Source organism: Saimiri boliviensis, chromosome 8 (genome assembly GCF_048565385.1).
Source record: "Saimiri boliviensis isolate mSaiBol1 chromosome 8, mSaiBol1.pri, whole genome shotgun sequence".
Lineage (NCBI taxonomy): Eukaryota > Metazoa > Chordata > Mammalia > Primates > Cebidae > Saimiri > Saimiri boliviensis.
The window spans coordinates 25,585,747-25,608,517 of NC_133456.1; the positions used below are offsets into that span (position 1 = coordinate 25,585,747).

The window sequence follows — 22,771 nt, forward strand, 5'->3', positions numbered from 1 at the left end:
GCAGGAAGAGCTGTGGGGCAGCCTGCACTTGTTGTTTGTCCTATATCCTTCATGTGCAGTAACTCTGTTCACACCTCACACAAACTCTATAAGGTGGAGACTTGCCATCAACCCTTCCTGCACACATGCCACTGAGGCCCCGAGGTTAAATCATTTCCCAGAGTGTGTCAGCAGAGGCACAGCCACAAAGAAATGTCTACACAGAGAGCTTTCCAGATCACCAGCAACAGCGTGAGATGGTGGTGCAGGAGGTGATAAGGAAGATGGCAGCAGGTGAAACGCAGCCAGTGCTCACGAGGACACTGGTAGATCTGACCGAGGGCCACCTGGGTGACAGTAGCCTAGTGCCAGCCTTGGTGCACACAGCACGTCCTTGTGCTTTCTCAGGAGAGCTTCACTGGGGATACATCATGATGTTTCTGGAGGGTCATTTGATAATGTCTTCAGAGGCCAAAAAATGTGCATAACATTCAATCTTGCAATTACGTTTTTGGAATTTATCTTAAAGGAAATCCCAGGGATCTATGTGAAGCTGTACACACTGCCACTGCTCAGTGCAGGACTGTTTAAGTATTATAACTGTGTAACTCAAATGTCCGGAAGAACTGCATACTCTGTGTATGTTTTCAGTAAGTTCGTATTTGTAAGAAAAAGTGGATGTGTTGCGAGACAAATTTGTGTGTATATTTACCCAGAAACAAGCAGTAGCCCACATGCATGCATGAAGTGGTGTTTCCCTGATTGTTAAGATTGCGGGTGTTTTGTTATGATCGTTTCTACTTTTGGTATTGGAAAATACTTTAATTAAAACATGAACATGGAGCCGCCGTCGAAATGGTAAGCAATAGAGCCCTGCTCCTCCTGGGATGGCCTGGTGGGCCTGAGGGACTCGTAGGGAGATGAGGAGTGGCCTGGAGTCCTTTTCCTTTCCAGGGGACAGTGGGGACCAGAGCTGGAGGGAGGAGGCAGGTTAAGTGTGTGCCCACCTCCCTGTGGCTGGAACACTGATGTGGCCACCCTGGGACCTCCTAAGCTTGGTGCAGCTCTGGCTTGGCAATCTCAGGCTAGGGAGTGGGCCCTTGTGGGCAGAGGGGAAGGTGGCTGGTCTGGCACTGTGGCTCAGGGACGCACACAGCTGAAATCTTCCAATGGATGATCAGGTTGGATGGAGCCTTGAAATTAAGTCAGTGATCTAATTGTTATAATAGTTTTTTTTTTTTTTTTTTTTTTTTTTTTTCCAGTTTAAAACAAAAGTCTTTGCACGCCTAGTCCAAGTTTTCCCCCCTTTCTTCCTGTTGCTGCCATGATGAAAGCAGAAGGGACCACCAGGCAGGGAGAGCAGCAGGAAGGGAGGTGTGGGCAGGGGCCCTGGGTCAGGAGGGGTGGTCAGCCTGGAAGTGCTCCTTCATTTACTCCTCATTCTGGAAGAGATTTCTAGTCACGTGCACGTGGCTCCCATGTCACATGTATCATGAGGTGAGGCAGGTTTGGATTTAGATGAGGGCATCTTTGAGGATGCAGGTGTTTTGTCGTACCCTGTGGGCCCCAGGAACACCCCTGGGGCAGATGTGGCCTGTAACAGGGGAGGGTGCATGGGTCTCTCAGTTGTGGGGCAAAGCAGACTGCAGACTCACCAAAGCGGGAGCTGTCTGCTCTTCTGTTTTCTTTAGGGGAAGGAGGATTCTGCACAGCAGTGCATCATGGCTCACTCCACACCACTGACCCTTACGTGTCCAAGGTCAGAGCCCTGGTAGGTCAAGGGTGAGCAAGGTGCAGTTGCCTGTGAGCAGCTGTGGAGGGGCCTTTCCTGTTGTACCCTTTCTGTGAGGGGTTCAGACCCCTTGCAGGCTCTGGGCATTGCTCCTTTTATTTCATCCTGTGAATAAAGCTTTGGTTTTGATGACTGTGGCAGGGAGAGGTAGAAAGGTGCTTGGTGGCAGTGAGCTTCCTGTTGCAGTGCTGGATGTGACCTCACCACTGTGAAATGGGCTGCATGCTGGGTTTCCTGCACCTGCGTGAGCGCCATGTCCCTTCTCCACAGAACATCCCGCTGTCACTTTGGTTTCTGTTAACTTTTATGCCTTTCTTGTTTCTTACACTGCTTTCCTGCATGGAGCACACAATCCCAGACAGCTGGCCTCCACAGGTCCAGTTTATTCTGTGTCCACTTTCGGTCATCCCTGCATCACTGCCAGGTGACAGAGGATGAAGGTCGGCCTTGGCAGCCCAGTGGAAAGTCCCTTGACTCCTGGCCCTCAGTGGCGGGTCTCCAGTCTTTGGGAGGAGGAAACCTGTATTTAACAGAGAAGTGGAATTGACTTTGCCACACACAGCCAGAGTGATGATTTATAGAGCCAGCCTGCAGAGAGATGGCACCCCATGCTGAGTCAGAGCATCAATCGTAGGGTCAGGACCAGAGGTGAGGTGTGGCTCCACCTGCAGCAGCCGGGGGCAGATTGCCTGGCCTCTGGCTTTAGCATCCTCTTCTGTGAAATGAGGAAAGTGATGGGACCTGGCTGGGTTCCTGCAAAATAGCCCAGTGCTGACTAATTCAGAGATCACTGGGCATGGCGGCATACACCCGTAGTTCCAGCTGAAGCTGAGGCGGGAGGATCACTTGAGCCCAGGAATTCAAGTCTAGCCTGGGCAACATAGTGAGACCTTACTCTTAATAAAAAAGGTAAAAGCTTTGGTAATAATTTTAAACATATATTTTGTTCATTACATCTGCTTCTGTACACTCAACATTTTGTTGGCACAAAGTAAGGGAAACAGTGGCAGGGCTTTGTGTATATGTGGTTTCAGAGCTGCTGACCTCTAGGATGGGGTCCCACCTACGTTTACTCTTCTGAGGCCTCCGGAGCTGGCCTTGGCTGCCCTGTGCCTTGCCCTATGCTATGTGTGGGGGACCTGCCATGTGTACATGCTGTCCCTTCCTGCCCCCCCACCCCCCACTGGGCATTTCCTGCTCCTCCTGCCATGTGGATACTGGCCATTGCTCTCTGACTTACATCCTTGGAAACAGTGTCACAGGGCCCTCAGCGCTTCCAGCCAGGTTTGGCGGTGGGAGCATTATGGAGAGACTAGAGGGTGTGTGGCAGGAGGCAGGGCCTCACTTGTTCTGCTTCTGTGGGAATTTCATGATAATGGCCGTCTCCCTCCATGGCTGTGGCCCCAGTTCTTGTTGGGTGGCCCCTGCTGTAGTTCTGCTGTTGCGCACTGTCCCCGTTCTGGACTCTAGTGACGCCACCCCTTCCCTAGTCCCTCCAGCCCTAGGGGTGGCAGCCCCCAACATGCTGTTCTCTGGTGCTTGCTTCTTAGTGCACAGTCATGCCATACCCTGGTGCATGCCTATGATGCCTGTATGGAATGCTCAGAGTGTCCTGGCAGGGTCCCCACTGTGGTCAGCTCCTCAAAGGCGGTACCTGTGTCACAGCCTCTTCAGTGTCCTGTCAGTGGCCTCTCGAGGCTCCCAGGGTACCCTGTACTTTCTCACCCCTTGTTACTCATCGTTTATGGGTTTGTCTGTGTACGCTGCAAAACGCACGTCTATGCAAAGTGCACCAGCCAGCAGCTGTGAGCTCCACGTGCGGGGCCACCATTGTGGCAGTGCGCCTATCGCGCGGTGAAGGGACAGTACACACTTGTTGAATGATGAGGAAATTTGCGCAGAACTCAGATAAAAGCTACTAAGTTCAATGTACAAAGCTAACATACCCTGGTTCTAAAACTTGATGAAGGTGGTGTGATAACTAATGAAGGTGTACTGTGTGCCCCGCACAGTTCTAACCCCAGCACGTCTACGTCTATTACCCTGTTAGTCCTTGCAGCAACCCTGTGAGGTGTAGGTGCTTGTGTTCCCATCTTTCTGGATGAGGAAGCTGAGGCATGGAGAATTTCGCTAGGGCTGCATAGCTGGCAGGAGCCGGGGCAGGGTCAGGATGGAACCCACGGCCAGCTGCCCTCGGAGCTGTTGCTGAGCCTTTGGGCCACATGGTATGCAGGAACACTGTGTCTCACCTCCAGCAGGTGAAGCGGACATGGGAATCCCAAGTGAAATACCAACACGTGGACAGCAGGTGAGTGTGGTGTGGGGCCAGGCAGACCATCAGCCTGATTTGCCACAGGAGACGTGCAGGGTCCGCAGAGGCCAAACAGGGCAGTTGATGGCATTCATCACCTGCTACTGATTTGAAAACATCACAAACCTGAATCAACTAGGAACCCAGATTTCCCTAATACTAGAGAGCAGCCAGTTGTCAGCAGCATTTTCAGTGGAGAGATGCTAGCTGCATTCCCCACAAAGCTGGAGAAACAATAAACCAAACTAACAGGGCAGTCGTATTTGACACTTTTATGGAAGTATCTGTTTTTAGAGAAACAGATAAATCAAATAGAAAGGAGAGAATGATGATTACTTATTGATGAAGTCATTGTCAGGCTTAGAAAACCCAGGGGAATCAACTCAAGTAATTAGAAATAAGAATCAATAGATAGCTAATTGCACAGTGTATATTTGTATATATAAAATCGTAGCTCTTCTTTTCAAATAAGAACAATCGTGAACAACTGGCCTCATTCAGAATGACAGTAGGAGTAATAAAACATGTCAGGCTCACTCATGACAAGTGTGCTTTTAGGGTCTGCCAGCTGGAGATATGCAATTCTCAGATACCTGTCCACCTGAAGTTCATCTGGGAAGGTAGCTTGGCGAGAATACCCATGAAGGCTGTGAGAGAGGAAAAATGGCAGTCAGAGACTTGCAGGACCTTCAGATGCCCTGGAGGAGAGTGGGCCCCTGCAGAACAAAGGACCTGTAGCGTGAGCAGCACATCCCTAAGCAGAGGGTGAGCACTCAGCACAGGCAGGGCCCACCATATGCGTTTACGCTGGAAAAGATAAACGTCGTTTCGTCACGCTTTCTCTCCTGTAAGCTCCACCAGCCAGGTCAAACTACTTATCCTGTTTCAGTGGCAAACGTTTCCCTACACAAATGACTCATTTTTGAAAAATGATAAACATATTTTCATCTGGCTTTTGTTCTTAGTAATATGAATATTTTTCCTTATGGATAAGTATATTAACATATTACATCTTTCTACTAGCTGGGCTGGCTTAACCATGTCAGGGACTGAGTGAGTTAAGCCCCGGTGCTCTCTGATCTCCCACCCTTGGGAGAATTGGGAAAATAGTAACTTACCTCCTGTTCAAGTTAGGATCTCAGTGAAGGAAGCTCACATGACTCCCTGTGTTTATCAGGGAAGAGGTCTGAGCCTCATCTGTGCAGATCCTTTCCCAGGGCACTTAGCTGGCTCTGAACTCCGTTCTGTGGCGGGCACTGTGGTGCTACTGGTGTGGGGATGGCATGCTGTTTGAACCAGACCCAGTGCTGTTGGCCTCACCTAATTCTTGTCATGGCACAGCAAAGTGGAAGCAGTGTGGCCATCTCTTGTTCACCACAGATACGTGGGAGTTGAGTTGCATGGCTGGATCGTCCAGCTCCCAAGCCCGGGCACTTGACCGCTTTGCTGTTTACCTTCATATTCAGATAGGACTCTCTCCCAGGGTCTCCTTCCTTGCTTCCCAGAAGGTTGCTTGGTGTTGGGTTTATACTGCTCTCCGCTCCCCACTCCTGCAGGAACTCCAGCACAAGCAAGCATTTTGGATAACAATGGAAAATATTGAAGCAAAATTTTATTTAGTGTTGTTGTTACCTTGTTCTGTAAGGGTTTTTGGTTGTCCCTAGTGAGAAAAGAATTTGGTTTTTCTTGTGACTGCTTTATTAAATTGGTCATGTTGCATTTGATGCCATGGTGCCCTTTACTAGTGAGGACCTGGGGCTGCATGGTCATCATGAAGACGTGATATGGACACCATTTGTTTGCTCTGGCATGTCTTTAAGCATCCCTAGATAAACATACTTGCTTAGTTAACCGAGGAAGTTTCTGATTACCTTCAGCCATCTTAAATGTTCATGACATAATACCAGGCTTCAGGGTGAACCATTGGGGGTCTTAGGACAGAACACCCTGCCCAGGCCTGAGGGACAGCTCAGCTACTGGGACTCGGCCCCTTCTGCCCTGGCTGCCTTTTCTCTCACAGCTGTTGGCCTGTACCTCTGCATCCTTCTCAGGCTCATCTTCCAGGTGCAGTCCTTGCTGGAACAGACTCTTCTGAGAAGGGGTGTCCAAGCTCATCTGCGGCAGGTTCTCCCCCCATTCCCCTGACGGATGTCCTTCTGCTTGCCAAAACACAGGGAGGCTATAGCTATCCACCAGACTTCTACCGTGGTGTGTTGCATTGGAGTGCACACAGAAACAGGATATCCTTCCAGAGCACCAAACCCGGGGGCAGGTCCAAATACTGGTTTCAGGGAAGCATCCTGTAGAGTAATAACGACATCAAAACTTTCATGAGGTGGGCTCACCAGCTTCCCCTTCCTGTGCAGAGATGTATCTAGGGGTGGATGCTGAGATGTTCTGCTTGAGGTACATCGCAGAGGGGCCATGGGGCATGGATGAACATCTCTTATTGAGTCTTCTCACCTTTGCCAGCCCTCTACTGTTGTCAAAGAATGCATTACTTTTAAGGAAAGAGCCCTATGTTTGTATAAGCGTGAGCAGTTCTTTTCAGCTATTGACTTTTTATCCCCAGAAGACTTGTTAGCTGGGAAGAAAAATACCTTCTGTTGCTAAAACAGTACAAATTAGTGGTGGTGTTTCTTCTCTGTAGCTGGTGTTTGCAGGACTACTTGTGACACTGAATTAAACGTGCGGATTTGAAGAGAGAAATTGCTGTGATTTTTTTCATGTTGTATGCTAATACAGAAGTTGAAACCAATTTAGCTTGTCAAGAGATAGTCTAGTTATAGGCTATCTTGTTTCCTGTTGTAAAAGTAATGCCATTAAAATATATTAATAAAGATAGAATCATTTTCGTTACTAACTGGTTTAAGTGTAAAGGGAAAGTAATCGTGTCTAGCAACGTTAGTGGAATTATTTCCAATTTTGCGCAGGATTCTGAATTTTCCCATGATTCCAATGGCACATGCTAGCACACATTTCGCAAAGGAATATTAGGATTCGGTCATATCTCTTGCTTCATAGGTAACTTAGACCATGGCCTACATGTTTGGCATTGAATCATGATAAATGGCTCAGATTTATCTTATGTTACAAAACTTGATAATAAATATTTGATATACAGCATTTAAATCTTGCCTGCTTTTAAAAGTAATCTGGAAAGATACACTATTCAGTGCCTTCCTCAATTTATTCTACAGTAGTTTTCCTAATATTCCTAATGACATGTTTCAGTATTTTTATTTGAATTTAAAAATGAAGTCAGGCCTTTTATTAGAAAGCAAGCCTAATGTGACTGTACTGGCTGCAGCACCGGCCCTGCTGCTGGGCTTCGCTGGGCTTCTCCCTAACTTGAATGAGTTCAGCCTGCAGCTGTAAAGTTGTAATGGCACATGGGCATTTGATTTTAAAGAGTCTTCAATTGACAGGAATAGATGCTATGTCTAATTCTAGCAAGAAGTAATATTTAGACACAGATGCATGAACTAACTGGGCAAGAAAACCACCAGTCAGTCCCACTTCTCTTGAAAAGCATTTTCAGTATGTTTGCTTTTAGTATCATAATTACCTATCAAAGTTTCTGATGTAGTTTGTTTTGTTTTGCATTACTAATAATTGCAGTTGTAACAATTCAAACCAAAAATTTTAATGCCTAGAAGTTAATAAATTTGTTTATGTATATATTTTTATATGCTAGGGTGCTAAAAGACTTCAAAGCATAAAGATGCATTCAGGTAAAATTCTGGTTGTGAGTGGGATAGTATACAAGCTCACGGAGGATACAGGATTACCTCATTTTTTGTGGTTGGCCTTATTGTGCTTTTTACAAATTGAAGGTTTGTAGCAACCCTGCATCCAGCAAATCTGTTGGTGCCATTTTTCCAGCAGCTTCATGTCTGTGTCGGCATTTGTTAGCAATAAAGTATTTTTAAATTAAGGTGTGCATTTTTTTTTAGACATAATGCTATTGCAGACTTAATAGACTGCAGTACTAGGAACTGTTGTGAAGTTTCCTCAAGAAGAGGTGAGCGAGTTTTGTGCCTTAGGTGCCTCTTTTCCCCAGACCCAGCCCTGTTCTCCTGTCTGAAGCAAGTAGAGCAATTTAAAAAGAGAAACTAGGTATGGAGAATAGCCAGAGATAATCCAGCACAAGGGCTGCTGGGTTTTCTGGAGCATAGAACCTGATGGATGAACAGAAAGGACATATTTTGTAATGGACGTGCATCTCCCTGCAGCGAGGGGGAACTGAATCTGTGTTCCCCAGAAATCTCCTGGTTAGTATTTGTGCTTCAAAGAGAAAGAGCCCTGAGGCACCTGGAAGGGACAGCAGGCTATGCATAAGTGCAGGGGACCCAAGGTTTGTGCACCCAGTTGGCTTGCCTGCTGAGTGTGAAGCTCTCAGGACCCAGGGCACTGCGGAAGACAGGACGGGATCTGGAGCAAAGTGAGCACATAAGGCAGGCAGCCGTAGTGGATGTAGGCCAAGTAAGCTCTCGCCCTGTGTGCTGCTCAGAACCTTCTGGTCAAACAGCCTCATAAAAACAGCCTGCCTTGGGTAGCAGAGTCACCCAATTTAATACTTTTATTAAGAATGACGTGTATGATAGTCATTGTACCGTTGTTTTTTTTTTTTTTTTTTTAAGACATTCATAGCTGTGTGTCCAGGCAGGGATGTTTGGACAGAGCAGTGACAGCACCTCTAAGCTTCTTGGCACTCACCGAGAGCCAGGCACTATTCTAAGTTTCGATCACATATTTACTATGAAATCCTCTCCAAAACCTTTCAAGGCTGGGATTCCCATTTTACAGGTAGAGAATGCTGAGTCCCAGAGCTTGAGTTCCTTATCCAGATCCCTGGCGGGTCAGGGTGAGCCTGGCTGCGGTCTCTGCAGCGCATACTCTAGGCTACCTCCAGGCCTTCCTGAAGCAGCTTTTGAGTTTGTTCTGGGTGTTAAGATTCTTCCTTTTTTCTTTGCACTTTACATCATTTTTTAAGAAGCGTTTGTTTGTAAAGCCAGTGGAGTAGTGACTTGGGAAGGAGCTGAACAGAGGCAGCGGTCCACTAGCAGGTGGGATGTGGAGACCCCCCACTTCCTTCCTGTTCTGCAATACTGTGGCTCTGGGCCCTGGGCTGTCCTCAGTGGTGTTCAGGATCTCCTGCCGGCCAGGAGCTGTCGGAGTTAGAGGATAAGGAAGTCTCTGCTTTCCAAGAATGTGCAGCTTAGGTCTGATTACTGTACCATGTGGCAAAAAAAATATGTGTGATGTTTTCACATGTTAAAAATCGAAATCCTGGCGGGTTTTGTTTGTATAGTTGTTTCTTCTAACATCTTGACTCGTGATTTTTCCTGATGAGTGATTTTAAGTCTCTTGGCTATGCAGAATGACAGTTAATGGGGAGGCTGTCTTCCCCATAGTGAGACCTCGGTGAGGGTGGGCCTGACTGGTAGATTATAGATTGGGTGTGCTGGTTTTTATATTTCATTTTAGGAGCCTCACAGTCTACTCAGAGAAAAATAAAAGAAGGCAAAATGAGTCCTCCCCATTTCCACGCGAGCCAGAGCAGTTGGTTGTGTGGGAGCCTCGTGGTGCCCAGTGGAGGGCGGCCAGGACCAACTCCAGCAGCTGAGGTGCATTGCGGGGCGCAGGGCATCCAGGTCCAGCTGGTACAGGTGAGAGCTGGCGAGCGACACGGGCCAGCGGCAGGCTGGGTGGGAGGGTCGCACAGGTCTGAGAAGCATGTGGCATGCCGTGTCCCCTGCCCGTCTCGGCACCCCCTGCCTGCTCCTCATTCATCCTCCCCTAGAGACTGCCCCAAGGCCTGTCTCCTCACAGTTCAACTCCTCCCACTTTCCCAGCCTCTCCTGCTGCATCTGCTCAAGCTTTGAGTGTTGCTGGGACTGTGTATCCACTTCCTGACCCTGTCTGTGCATGGCCCTGCGTCCAGCCCCAGGGCAGCTCATGTCCCCCCTCCAAGGCCCCCAGGGCTCAGTATTTTGCAGCAGGATGAGCTCTGTTTGAGGCCAGCCTGCCCTTCTGCAGGGGTGGGGCAAAGGGGCTCCACAGGCTGCCTCAGCCACCCCATCTCTAGGGCGGCCTGCCTGTGGTGCACTAGCAGCCTTCCTATACTTGAAGGTAGTGGGGGTCTTTTCAGTGTTTGTTTTCTTTCCTACTAAACTGAGCCCCTCCAGGGCAGGTGTACGCCCCCCCTCCCTGTGGTGTGTCTAGGCCACAGATACCTGCGCCTGTGTCCAGTTTGTAAATCTTTGAGCACACCTGCATCCTCAGTTTCAGTTTGAGGGGCCAGAATGGGGAGGGAAGGTGATTTGGAAGGATTTGAAGAGAGGAGAGATTTATAAGCTGGGGCTGTCTAGGTTTGGCCCAGGCGTGTGCCCCTCTTCACCACGCCACTCTGTAGTTTTTCTGTGGCAGGGGATGTGGTCGCAGGCCCTGCAGAAGTGCGGAGGGCAGAGCTGACACTAGCTCTGAGTTGGGAAACAGGCACGCTCGTGGGTTTGTAGGTTTGTAGTTCTAGGAGAGGCTTCCGCCAAGGAAACAGGACCAGGGCTAGGGCTCAGAGAGGCAAGAGGAGGGGCGGCCTGGGCAGAGGAGGACTGGGAAGGGGGGCAGGAAGGAGGCTGCAGGCAGCTGGGTGTGGCCCTGTGCTGGTCAGAAGCTAGCGGTGAGCATCAGGTGGGGGCTGAAGCTTGTTTTAGAGATGAGCCGGAGCACTGATCCTCTCTCTCCAGCTTGTGAAGAAGTAAAAACTCCCCAGGAGCAGGGATAGTGGAGGGGGAGGACCGTCTAAGGGCACACTGTCTCAGCTGGCAGGGCAGAGGTGCAGAGGCAGGACCAGAGGCTTGCCAATGGGGAGTTGGTGAGGAAGCTGGCACCACTGGCAGAAGAGGAGCAGGTAGCGGGTATACTTGTAAGAGACTCCTGAGTAAAGCTGTGAGGACAGGGGAACCTGGGTTTGAGTCCTTTTTCTGTCCCTTACCAGCTAGTGTAGTCTAGGTTAGTTAAGTACTCTGGGCCTCAGTTTTTTCATCTACAAAATGGAAACAGTAGTGCAGTGCTTGACATACAGGAGCTTCTCAAGTAGAAGGAATGAGAGGTACAGGGCAGCAGCACCAGGAGCTTCACGTTGGGGTGTGAATGCCCTGGGCAGACGTGCAGGTGCAGGACAGGTGAAATATGGGACAGATGAGGTTTCTAGCCTGGACTGTGAGGAGCCTGGCAGCCTCCCCTCTCCGGAGCCCCTCCACCTGTCCTGGTGTTTCCAGCTGGCCCAAGCTGGGGCATGCAGGAAAGGCCTCTCTGTTGGGCCCGAGGAGGTGCTGGAGAGTACTGTGGGTACACGAGATTGGTGGGGGTGCAGGGGGTGCCAGGGTACCCACAAAGAGTTGAGGAGCATGCCTTAGGAGGGAAATTGGTACTTGGGCTGACTGAGGGGAGGAGCTGGACGGCAGAAGGTTCCAGGCCCAGCAAAAGCTGCTGGGATCAAGATGAGAGAATGAGAACCAGGTGGGAACAGGAAAAAGCCCCAGTCCCCATAAGCAATTCCTGCTGGGTCCTCAGGCCTCCCTTGGAATACAGGGGCTGGGCTGGCTCTGCCACACATTGCAGTGGAGGAAACTTCTCAGGTAAGATGAGGACTGTAGCTGCATTCTCACAGACATGTGACAGGACTTTCTCTGTTGCCTCCCCAGGATGACCCCTCCGGTGAAGGTGTCCTGCCCTCGGCCCGCGGCCCAGCCGCCTTCCTTCCTTTCCTCACCGTGGACCTGCCCGTCTATATCCTCCAGGTTTGGATGCCTTACTGCCCTTTGTTTTTCTTACTGAGACTCGCAGAGCCATATTCTGGAAGGCTGGCTTCACAGCTGCAGGCTGGTCACTGAGGCTGGCTGGCTGGGGAGGCTCAGTGGGTTGGTTGGTAGGATGTCTTGCTGCCTTCTGGAGAAGGTGGGTGAGTGGAGCTCAGATCTGCAGGATGCAACAGCTCCTGCTGGTGAACAAAGCAGGAGAGGTTAATATACTCTTGAAACATGTTGTGCCTAGGAATATCAGTTTATTTTTCTGGAAGCGGGCTGGCCAGGGCCCAGCCTGTGGGAGAGTAGACCCGGACAAATTCAGTAGTTTGCTTATGTGGTTAAGGATAGGTGGCAATGGATGATTCATAGTTGGATATGAAATAATGAAAGTGTATAGCTTATCCTATTTCTAACAATTTGGCTTATGTATGTGTGTGTGTATACACACACATACACACAAATCCATGCAAATTGTGTTTTAGTTTTTTTTTTTTTTTTTTTGCATTGAAATTGGGCTACTCGGCATTTGCCTTGCAATCAAAACCAAACTTGGACAGAAGCGCTGGTGGAAGCAGAGGGCCGGGCACCCAGGCTGCAGAGTGGTGAGCTGGAGGGCGGTTTGGATGGACAGAAGAGAGAACTTCAGAAGCGTCTGCTCCATTCTGCCTGGCAGCCCTCTCCTGGGACTGCTCCTAAAGAAATAAGACAGTGAAATAATCACTGCAGCCTGGAGTCAAATGATGCAACAGCAGGAACAATTCTTCCAGCAGGAGGAGATGGGCTAGATGGGGCTGCCGTAACCGTGGGCCACGTGCTGGTCAGCTGTGAGGGCACGGGCGGACACCTAACACCTGGGTGTGCTTACCGCATGAGAAGTAGGGAGAAAGTGTTGCAGAATTAAAGATGATTTTGTTTGTGTAAAAAGGCACATGGTGTGTGAACATGTGAGGGTATATGTCAGTGTGCAGACAGAACAATCCGGAAAAATTTATAGTAATGAGTTCATTTTTTCCATCAAAGAACATGTGTTTAGAATAAGGGGAGCCTGTAGTTTTGATTAAGAGAAGTCAGGTATCTTGCCATGAGCCTGGTCAGTTGCCTGCTGTGTGGAGCCGCAGGATCTGTCTGCCTCCCCTCCCTCCTCCCTCCTCCCTCCTCCCTCCTCCCTCCTTATGATACTGTTTGGTTTTGCAGGAGGTGGTCCCTGCATCCGGAGGCCCTGCTGGTCCAGAGGCTGCCCAGTTCCCAGGAAGCACTATCAACCTGCAGGACCTGCAGTGATGGCAGCCCCGGCCTGGGCAGGCCCAAGGCCACGATCTGGGACACGCCTTCCCCGAGACTCAGATGGCGTGGGCCTCGGGAGACCCCACTTGGTTTCTGTTCAGAAGACCAGCGTAGCCCTCTTGAGACTTTGGGTACATTTATGAAAAATGGTTTCCTTTTGTTTTACAAGGAATTAGTTTGGGCTATATTCTTTGAAACTGCCTTTGTGAGCAAAATGCTTTGGCGAGGCAGGGATCTCCCTCAGCAGGGCTAGGTGCACTACAGCCCCTTTCCCCATGTCCCTTTGGATCTGAGCTGTGTAGCACTTGTTCCATTACAAAGAACAAGGCTCCTGCAGGAAATAGGGTAGAGAACAGACTCTAGTCAGATGCAACTTGAACTACAGCAAAACCAAGGGAGGTGTTTCAGCTTCAGTGTGTGAGCATCCCAGCACCGGGGATGGGGTTTTGTCACACTGTAGGACCCAGGTGGTCCCATTGCCACAGTGAAGCCAAATGGCCCAAGTCTGGCAGAGCAGTCAGGCAGCTAGTTTTGGGAGAAGAATGATGGGGTGGGACAGGGGACCTCAGTGGCCTATTATGGATCCCTCTTCCCAGACTAAATTCGTAACTGAGAGCTCAGGTGTGGTAGAGTTAAAATTTAAAATAATTTTCTCAATTCTCTATTTGGGTATTCATGTTAAAATGGTAATTTGACAACAGTTTATAAAGCGATGTTCTGAATACTATAGATTATGTGTAGGGCTGTGATTGGTGTATGTATTTTATTGTTGAGGGTGATATGCACATAATATGTCAGTGTATATATATATTTTTTGTCAGTGTGTATTTTTACAGCGTAAGATCTGTCTTGCAAAAGGAGACAAGCTGATCACCCTGCCCATGTTTATTGTAAGTTAACAGACTAGACACAGGGTCACTCCTAAGTGATTTTTTTTTTTTTTTTTTTTGCCTCGTGCCTTTTGAAGTGTGTTTTCATTCAGAGGCCATTTTGGTTCTCAGACTGAAACTCTGCCCTGTGTTTGTTTCTTGGATTTGGGGGTGACACCAAATTTGAGTGAATACTCCCCCTGTCTCGTCCCACTCTGAGGGGCTCTCCCAGGTGCTGCTCCACATGGAAGAATCCACACCCCCATCTGCAAATGGGTCTTCTTCAGAGACCTGTGCTCTGTCACCAACTAAAGGCGAGGCCAGAACTTTCCCACCCTGGCAGGCTCTTTAGCCCCAACGTGGCCCAGAGTCGTCCTCCCTCCAGGCTTTTGGCCATGGGTGTTGGGGGTGGAGCCTCACCCATCCAATCTCCATCGGGGTGCAGGGTGTGCCCCCAGGAATGCCCTCTGGGCCTCTACTTTTCTCTCATGCGCCTCCCTGGGAACGCCACCACAAAGTGACTGGGACTGGCACCTGGTGTTCTGGGCACTGAGGTTCCCTGCTGGTGACGGACCCAACTCCTAGTGCAAATCAATGAAAGTTGTTGTGTAGTCATGCCCTAAAGGCTTTTTTTACCTGGCTTGATTCAAGGAGCTGCATATATGGCGTTCAGCCTGTTGTTCTCCTGCAGTTGGTAGCCCTGGCCCTACCATATGCCTACCTGCCTGCTTGTGTTTCGTTGGTCTTTTGTACAGAGGCTGATCTCACACTACACCCAGCGTGGAATCGGCTTTTGCTTTGCAGAGCAGCTGTTTCAGATGAGGACCAAGGTGTCACGCTCCTGCCCTCAAGCATCTGCTTAGGGCTAAATAATGAAAAGGGGAATGCTGAGATTTGGCAAAAGTGGCTGCTTCCTTAAACAGGGCTTCAAGACTCCAAAGAGACAACAATTTATTCAGGTGAGGAGGGGAGCACACAGGAGATGGAGAGGGCTCAGTTGGGCCACTCGAGACCCAGCCCAGTCTTTGCCTCCACTACCAACATCTTTGCTAAGCCTTCAGCCAGAACCTAGCTGTGGTTTGTGAAGATTAAGTAAAGAAAAATAGCAGCTCCTCCTTCTCCTTGTCCATCAGCATGTGCTCAGACTCTTGTTTGATCTTGTGGGCCGGGGGTCGTGAACGGCACATCAGTGTCCTGCCTCTCTGCAGGGGAGACAAGCCCAGTGAGCCTCGCTGCCCAGAGGCATGTATGCCCACACACCCCTGCCCCTGGCACAGGGTGAGACCCAGCAGCTCCAGTCGGCTCCAGACCACTATGGTCAGCCCTGCCCGGCATTGAGCAAACCTGGTCCCTGGAGCACCACCTCTTAGATGTGGGTACAGGGGGACCTGCTTCCTGCTGCTAGGGTCAGAGGGCAGGAAGGGTGGAGGCCTTGGGATACAACAGTAGGGGGACCCCAGTGACGGGTAGTGAGCAGGGCTTGGGGTCTGGCCAGAGTGTGGTTAGGGTGGTAGGACCCTGCTCCTCAGCAGGGTGTACCTGACTGGGGTGGGCGGGCATGGTCAAACCAGTCTCAGCCCGCCATGGGCCATGGGCTGGCAGCTTGGGGAAGGGACCCCTACAGGAAGCAGGTCCTGGGAGAGGCCTTGGTTTTAAAGCAGACTGTCTCCCTCAGAGCCTCAGTGATAGCCTTCAGAGTAGAGGCATTAGGGGCTTGGGCTGCAGGACCTCAGCTGCCAGGCTGTCTTGGGACCCCCTCCAGCGGAGAGCCCCCAGGTGACCCTGCCTACCTTTTTCTTGATTTCAGCCTGGGCACGTGCCCGGGCCCGCTGCAGACGCTCCTCCTGCAGGATCTTTTGCATCCGGAGCTTCTCTTCTCGAAGTCTGGGCAGCAAGAGATAACACTGAAAACTTGTCGGCGGTGGAGTGCGGGGGCGGGGGCGGGGGCGGTTCTGGGAGGAGGTGTGTAATTTCCTCACGGAGTCCCCAGGTCAGGCCGTGAGGACTGAAAACTCCCAGCTCCTCTTCACCTCTCTTGCCAGGTCAAGGCCTCAATACCTATCCATAGTCAAAGCACCACTGCTCTGGCCACGGTGGCCTAGGCCCAGAGGACAGCCAGGGCCCTGCTGCTCCAAGGCCCTAGCTCTGGCATCCTGCAAGGGCTGATCTAAGTTTCATCCAGCAGACCCCTCTCCCAGAGGCTCGTTTCCCTGAATCTACACCCATGGCCTGATCTGTGCATCTGCGGCCTCCCTTGCCACCATGAAGGTCCAGCATCTCCCTCGGGCAAGAGTCTTGTCCTTCCTGTGTGTACTCCCAGTCCTCAAAGCCTGGCCTAGTGCCCACTCCGAGCAGGATACCAGGAACCCAGAGGAAAAGCCCCTGTGCTTGTGGGGGATGGATGTGTGTTTGCAGATTGCCCTGTCTCATGACCCTCCACGGGATGGATGAACCAGGCCGCCCACAGGCCAGGAAAGCCACAGCCCCCATCTGCCTTGGGTCCAGGCTGGTGTCCTGACACGGCAAGCTGGTGCCCATCTGCGCCCTCCACTCCCCTCTGAGCTGAAGTTCCCAGGGCTCCCTGAGTCCCTGCACCCTTCCTTCTGCTCCGGCAACACTGCTGCAGCTGTGCCTGCCTTCCCAGGTGCTGGCAGCTGCCCTCTCCCTCAGCCTCCCGCCCCTCCAGCCCAGCTCCAGAAGGAAGAATCTAACCACCTTACCTGGCTGTGTTTGCCCCACTGCTTAAATCCCTCCACTGCTGCTCTGTGGCCTTGAGGCTGGCCGTGCTGGCCACACTAACTGAGCTCCAGCTCTTCCATCTTCTAGACCCTGAGCCTCCTGGCCACATCAAGTCACTGTCCTTTGCTCCAGAAAGCTTTCCCTAACCCCCCCCCCCCCCAGTTGAGTGTGATGCCCCACTAGATTCCCCCAAGACCTGCTTTTTGTCTCTCATAGCACGCACGGGGCACGGGGGCCTGTCTCCTTGGAGTGCTGTGAGGGTGGGGCCTGTAGTGCTGTCTGCCCTCAGGGCCAGCCTGGACTCAGAAGCTGGCAGGGTAGGCCTGGAGCTCACCTGATGCGCCGCTCCTTCTCCTTGGCCCTCTCAGCCTGCTCGATTTTGACCTGAGGCACACGCTCCAGGTTCTCTAGCAGCTCATCCAGCTGGTGCTCGATGACGGTCAGCATCTGCACGGTGCCCAGGTTCGCCTCCTGCTGGGTGCTGACACAGTGCCGGTACACATCCAGCACCTTGCGGTTCAGGCTCTGTAGCAACTTATCCTGTGGAAGAGAAGGCTGCCAGCAGGGGGCTGGCAGGCTGAAACCCGCCCCAATACCAGTGCCTTTGGGGGTGGCCTGCTGACTTCCCATTGTGGGGCCGCCTGCTTGGCACACAGTGGGGCTCTGAGAACATAGACTGAAACAGTACTTGGGGAACTGGCATTTCTTAGCCAGAGCAGCCTGGCCCTGTAGGCCGCCTGGAGTCAGCCAGATCCCTGGTTCCAGCCCCTCCCCCAGCTGCCTCTGATGAGCCAACAGGGCCCAGTCCCCTCCACCAGGAAGCCCTGCATTGATCGCAGCTCCCAACAGAGCCATGTCCTCTGAGCCTGTCTTAACACTTAGAAAGCAGGTAACAGGCTGGGCATGGTGGCTGATGCCTGTAATCCCAGCACTTTAAGAGGCTAAGGTGGGTGGATCACCTGAAGTCAGGAGTTCAAGACCAGCATGGCCAACATAGTGAAACCTGGTTTCTACTAAAAATACAAAAATTAGCCAGGCGTGGTGGCACGCACTTGTAATCCCAGCTACTCGGGAAGCTGAGGCAGGGGAATCGCTTGGACCCAGGAGGCAGAGGTTACAGTGAGATTGCGCCATTGAACTCTAGCCTGGGCAACAGAGCGAGACTCCATCTCAATAAAAAAAGAAAAGAAAACAGGTAACAGCCCCTCCACAGGGCTGTGTGAGGAGGGGAGCAGCAAGCAGGCGGCTCAGCCCAACCTGGGCACAGCTAGTGCCCATGGACTCTGGCTGTCAGGGGAGTGCTGTCTTGCTCATGGCTGCATCCCACAGCCTTGGCCCAGTGCCTGGCATGCAACTGGCGCTTGACAGTAGGAAGCCTCCCCATGCCCAGGGTGGCCCCAAGTGTGCTGTCAGGTTGGGAGCAGGCTGAGCCCTTGGCCGGTCCCTGGCTTCTGCTGCTCAGAACACCACCAGCTTTCTGTTCTAATTTTCTCACCCTCTTAGCTTGGCTTGGGGACACGCCTCTTCCTCGCCTTCGGGATCACCTTGCCAGGCACAATGTGTGTGTTTAAGAAGCAGACAAATTTATTGAATAAAAGAATGAAGCAGTGAATGAGGTATAGGGGCAACCAAGCTGCCTGGCATGAGCATGGATACCTGTGGTGGCTCCTGGAGGCAGGCAGGGCAAGGGCAGCTGCAGAGCACTCACCTGGGCCTTGCCCTCCATCTTCCTAGGGGCTGTCAGGGTTCCTTCAGTGGGTACCCAAGGGCCCCTCCTTCCCCGGGCCTCTGGCCACCTCGATCCCCAGCCTACCTGCTGATCTCCCCTGTACTCGCCGAAGTGGAAGACTCGGGCTTTGAGCTCCAGCTCTGCTGCTGTGTCCTCCTCCTTGGTGATGGACATCATCATCGTAGTGACCCACTGCTTCAGCTGGTTGACCTCCCTGTCCCTGGAGGAGTGGGAAACAAGCAGGTGATCATTCACTCAGCACTGCCCTGGGTGCATTGCTTCTCTGAGCCTGACCATCTATATGGTGCTTTGCTCCTAACAGCTGTCCTGAGGACTGAAGGATCATGGGTGCCAAGTCTCTGCATGTCCAGGGAGTCAAAAATGCTGGTAGAATGCAGGGGGGAATTTAAAATACTTAACCATCAACATTAAAGAAAGTAAACAGGTTTATTGAGGCATAATTCACAGACAATAAAATTAACTATCATAGAATATAGGAGTATTTTTTGGTATATTCAAGTTTACACAACCATTACCATAATCTAATTTTAGAACATTATCATCACCCTGTGCCTATTAGCAGTCACTTCTCATTGTCCCCTCTATCCCTTGGTCTTACGCCACCACACATCTGTTTTGTGTCTACCCTGAACACTTCTTAAAAATGGAATCACACAACATGTTTCCTTTGGACTGGCTGCTTTCACCCAGCATATTTTCAAGTCCACCTATGTTGCAGCATGTGTCAGCACCTCATTTCTTTTTATGGTTGAGTAATCTTCCATTGCATGCATAGGCCACACTTGAATCTGTTCATCCCTTGATGGGCATTTGGGTTGTTCTACCTTTTGGCTCTTGGGAATATTGCTGCTATGAACATTCACATACAGGTTTTTGTGAGGACACGTTAGCATTTTATGTATCTAGTAGTAGAATTTCAGCACTCACCTTTCAAGTGTAATAAACAGATGCACAAGGGACATGCTGCTCAGAGTTGGTCCTCAGACCAACCTGGGCATGACCTGCAAGTGTGAAATAAGTCTTAGGCCTTGACCCATGCCTGTTGAATCAGAAACTTCCTTTTAAGATTCCTGGGGGGTTCAACTGCACATAAAGTCTGAGAAGTCTGGTTTCTGCAACAAATGGATGGCAAGGGGTAAAAGAGAAAGGAAACCTATAGATTGAAAAGAATTTAAAGATACAACCAGAGGAATAGCATCAGCAAGATGGTGGAATGGGGGTCCTCGGGATATTGGTATCTACTTTTCCTTTCTCATAATGTCTTTGCCTAGTTTTGGTATTTGGGTCATACTGACTTCACAGACTGGGTTAGGAAGTATTTCCTCTGCTCCTAACTTGTGACAGGGATTGTAGGGAATTGGTGTAATTTCTTCCTTAGATGAAATTCTTGCTCTGCAGAATTCACCAGCAAACCCATCTGGGCCTGGGGATTTCCTTTTTGTCAGGCTGTTAGTTACTGATTTAATTTAGTTAATGGATATAGGCCTACTCAGATTATTTGTTTCATATATTTTTGAAACTGTATTTTGATTTTTTTCTGAAAAGAGATGGCTGAGTTCATGGAAGTTAAATACACACTGGCTCCAACTCCTCTGGAAACAAAGTGTGGATGCTCTCAGGGATGGCTTGGCTGGCCGAAGAACAGCTTTTGGATGTCACGTCCAGCATTCTGGTTATGTTTGCATGTGTGTTGGAGGAGGAACCTGTCTTCTTGCCAGATTATCTGGGAACCTGGGAGGCTGCCCACCTTTCCCAACTCATCTTCCTCTGTGTGCGGCACCTCCCAGCTTTCCAGGGCACAAGGTCTTGCCTGAGGCTGGGAGTTTCATGTCATTTTGGGGATTCTTTTTCTTTTTTTTTTTTTTGAGACAAACGAGTTTCGCTCTTGTTACCCAGGCTGGAGTGCAATGGCGCGATCTCGGCTCACCGCAACCTCCGCCTCCTGGGTTCAGGCAATTCTCCTGCCTCAGCCTCCTGAGTATCTGGGACTACAGGCACGCGCCACCATGCCCAGCTAATTTTTTTGTATTTTTAGTAGAGACGGGGTTTCACCTCGTTGACCAGGATGGTCTCGATCTCTTGACCTCGTGATCCACCCACCTCGGCCTCCCAAAGTGCTGGGATTACAGACTTGAGCCACCGCTCCCGGCATTTTGGGGATTCTTTACCACACTGCATCAATGGGACATGGGTGCTTGGGAGCATGGCTCCCCCATAGAACACTTAAGCCTCAGCAGGCTCCCACCTCATGGCCTTTGCACCTGCTATTCCCGCTGCCTGGGACCCTCTTTGCCCAGCCTCTGTGTGACTGGCCTTCCTCCCACTCTGGAAAGTTGCCTGACACCTGGAAGCCTTCCCTGTCCCTCCCATCTGCTGTCACTCTCCATTTTAGCCCTCATTCTCAAATAGCTTTATTTTCCTCCTAGAACATATCAATATACACAAGTCACATCTGTGGACCTGTTTGTTGTGTCTGCTGCCATTACAGGTCAACTGCACGAGGGCAGGGCCTTGCTTTATCCTTGCAGAGCTTAGACCTGGGCCTGACACAGAATGGATGCATAGGCAGCATGTGGGGAGTGAGTGGAATGGAGGATTCCCTGCTCTGGACAGGCCTCACTGGTACCCCAGGCTGACCCTGCTCTGCCCAGCTCTCCTGGAGCCAGGTACCCTGCAGGGGACTGAGTGGTCACACCCAGCAGGAGGGACCATAACAGCCTCAGGTGGGGTCCAGGTGAGAGCTGGGCAACTACCAGACTTCCTGCCGCCTCTCTGGCTGGAATTGGGAGGCTGAGATTTTCCCAAGGTTCCAGCCTGTCCCCAGAGGCCCCAATGCTGGGTGGCCACATGGCCCTCACCCATTCCTGCCTGTCTCAGCCCCACCTGGCCCCAGCCTTCAGGATGGCACTGACCACACCCAAGTCCTCCTGCTCAGGGCTGCAGCCACTCCTGTCCCTGTTATGCTGCTGAGCAACAGCTGGGTACACATTTCACAGCAGCCCACAGGTGGCTTGGCCTTCCCCAGTTCGGTGCCATGAACACCCGCTCAGTGGTCTATGAAAGATTATGAAGCAGCAGCAGTTCCAGGCCCTTCTGAGCACATGACTGCTTTGGGTGCCTGTGCAAAGTATGTTAGTGCTGCCAGAAACTAGGGGGTCAGGGTCCCTGTGGACCTCCAGCCACCCCAAGGGCCTCCCAGGAGCTTGGTAGCAGCAGAAGGCCCCTAGGGTGGGAGGTCCTTGGAGAGGCCTGGCTCTAGCCATGGGCTGCTGCAGCATGGGCATGGGGATCTGGGCACCGCCCACTTCCAGCTCTGCCACCCTCTCTCCAGGATTCGGCCCACAAACGGACGGAGCTTCTCAGGCAACCTGGGCAAGACCAGGGCTGTGAACAGGGATGGGGGCTATACCCCAGCTCAGCTCTAGTGCTGGGGGTTGGGAGTTCCAGGATGAGAACGGCAGGGACCCCCTGCACCTACATGCGGATCTGGGTATGTTTCAGGGTGTGGCTCAGCTCATCCAGCGTCTCCTCCATCTCCTGTCTGTTCTGGATCAGCGACAGGTTCTGCTCCTCCAGCTCTCTGAAGACATCCAGGAGCTGCTGGGGCTCCGTGAAGTACAGCTGTGGCTCCTGCAACCCACAGGTGTTGGCAGGACCTGGCCAGGGACAGCGCCAGGGGGGCAGGGGTGGGGACAGGACAAGGGAGGGGCAGCTTCCGAATTCCAGCCCAGAACTGGGCCATTCACCTCCCCATCGCTGTCGGTGTCCTCCTGCAAGGTGGGGACAGGAGAGTTCGACCTGGGAAGAGATAGCAGGGTCAGGACTCTGGGACCAGCCTGAGCAGGCAGGAGCTTGGGGAGGGAGTGCAGAGGTCTTGAAAGTGGTGGTGGCATCCCCATCCCTCCTCTCCCAGCTGCCCACAAGTTGCCCAAAGGGTGGCACCAGCTTCCTCACAGTCCCCAGCTGCCACACTAGCCAGGGGATGGTTGCAATCCACTCATTTTCCCAGGGCCCTAGCCATTTTGCTATACTAGACAAACCACGTTCCAGACCTGTCCTCAGAGGCCCCAGTCCTGGGCAGCCAGGGCCCTCACCCATCCCAGCCCCACCACACTTAGAATAAAACCTGCTCTCCTCCTGGGGCCTGCCACGCAGCCCTCCCAGCACTCACCTCGCTTTCCCTGTCCCGGCCCCTCTGTCGTGCCCGGTCAGGCCCCCTCTCTCTAGGTGTTGCCC

At 51.4% G+C, this 22,771-nt stretch overlaps 3 protein-coding genes and 1 long non-coding RNA gene across 8 annotated transcripts in view; 2 read left to right on the forward strand and 2 right to left on the reverse strand.

Annotated features, from left to right (window-relative positions):
- Nucleotides 1-13,906, forward strand: part of ZXDC (ZXD family zinc finger C) — a 38,344-nt gene extending 24,438 nt beyond the window's left edge. For both annotated transcript variants that reach the window (XM_010332008.3, XM_039477154.2), the window contains 3 exons: nucleotides 9,573-9,754; nucleotides 11,792-11,887; nucleotides 13,088-13,906. In XM_010332008.3, the coding sequence (XP_010330310.3) occupies nucleotides 9,573-9,754; nucleotides 11,792-11,887; nucleotides 13,088-13,174 (365 nt within the window). In that variant the 3' untranslated portion in view covers nucleotides 13,175-13,906. The remainder of the gene's footprint in view (nucleotides 1-9,572; nucleotides 9,755-11,791; nucleotides 11,888-13,087) is intronic.
- Nucleotides 6,719-13,017, reverse strand: LOC141585346 (uncharacterized). The gene is made up of 2 exons (XR_012518758.1): nucleotides 11,922-13,017; nucleotides 6,719-9,789 (listed from the first exon to the last, which is right to left on the reverse strand). It is a non-coding gene; the product is annotated as an uncharacterized LOC141585346 (long non-coding RNA).
- Nucleotides 13,907-14,980: 1,074 nt separating the features above from the next.
- The window catches only part of CFAP100 (cilia and flagella associated protein 100), an 85,908-nt gene continuing 78,117 nt past the window's right edge, over nucleotides 14,981-22,771 (reverse strand). For all 4 annotated transcript variants that reach the window (XM_074404183.1, XM_039477156.2, XM_039477157.2 and 1 more), the window contains 6 exons: nucleotides 22,282-22,333; nucleotides 22,014-22,165; nucleotides 18,599-18,734; nucleotides 17,120-17,325; nucleotides 15,837-15,930; nucleotides 14,981-15,248 (listed from right to left, as the gene is read on the reverse strand). In XM_074404183.1, coding sequence (XP_074260284.1) covers nucleotides 15,135-15,248; nucleotides 15,837-15,930; nucleotides 17,120-17,325; nucleotides 18,599-18,734; nucleotides 22,014-22,165; nucleotides 22,282-22,333 — 754 coding nt within the window. In that variant the 3' untranslated portion in view covers nucleotides 14,981-15,134. The remainder of the gene's footprint in view (nucleotides 15,249-15,836; nucleotides 15,931-17,119; nucleotides 17,326-18,598; nucleotides 18,735-22,013; nucleotides 22,166-22,281; nucleotides 22,334-22,771) is intronic.
- On the forward strand, nucleotides 17,322-18,606 carry LOC141585345 (uncharacterized). The gene is given in 4 exon segments (XM_074404184.1): nucleotides 17,322-18,187; nucleotides 18,189-18,268; nucleotides 18,270-18,565; nucleotides 18,568-18,606. Coding segments are annotated over 4 exon segments (540 nt in total). The 5' UTR covers nucleotides 17,322-18,061; the 3' UTR covers nucleotide 18,606.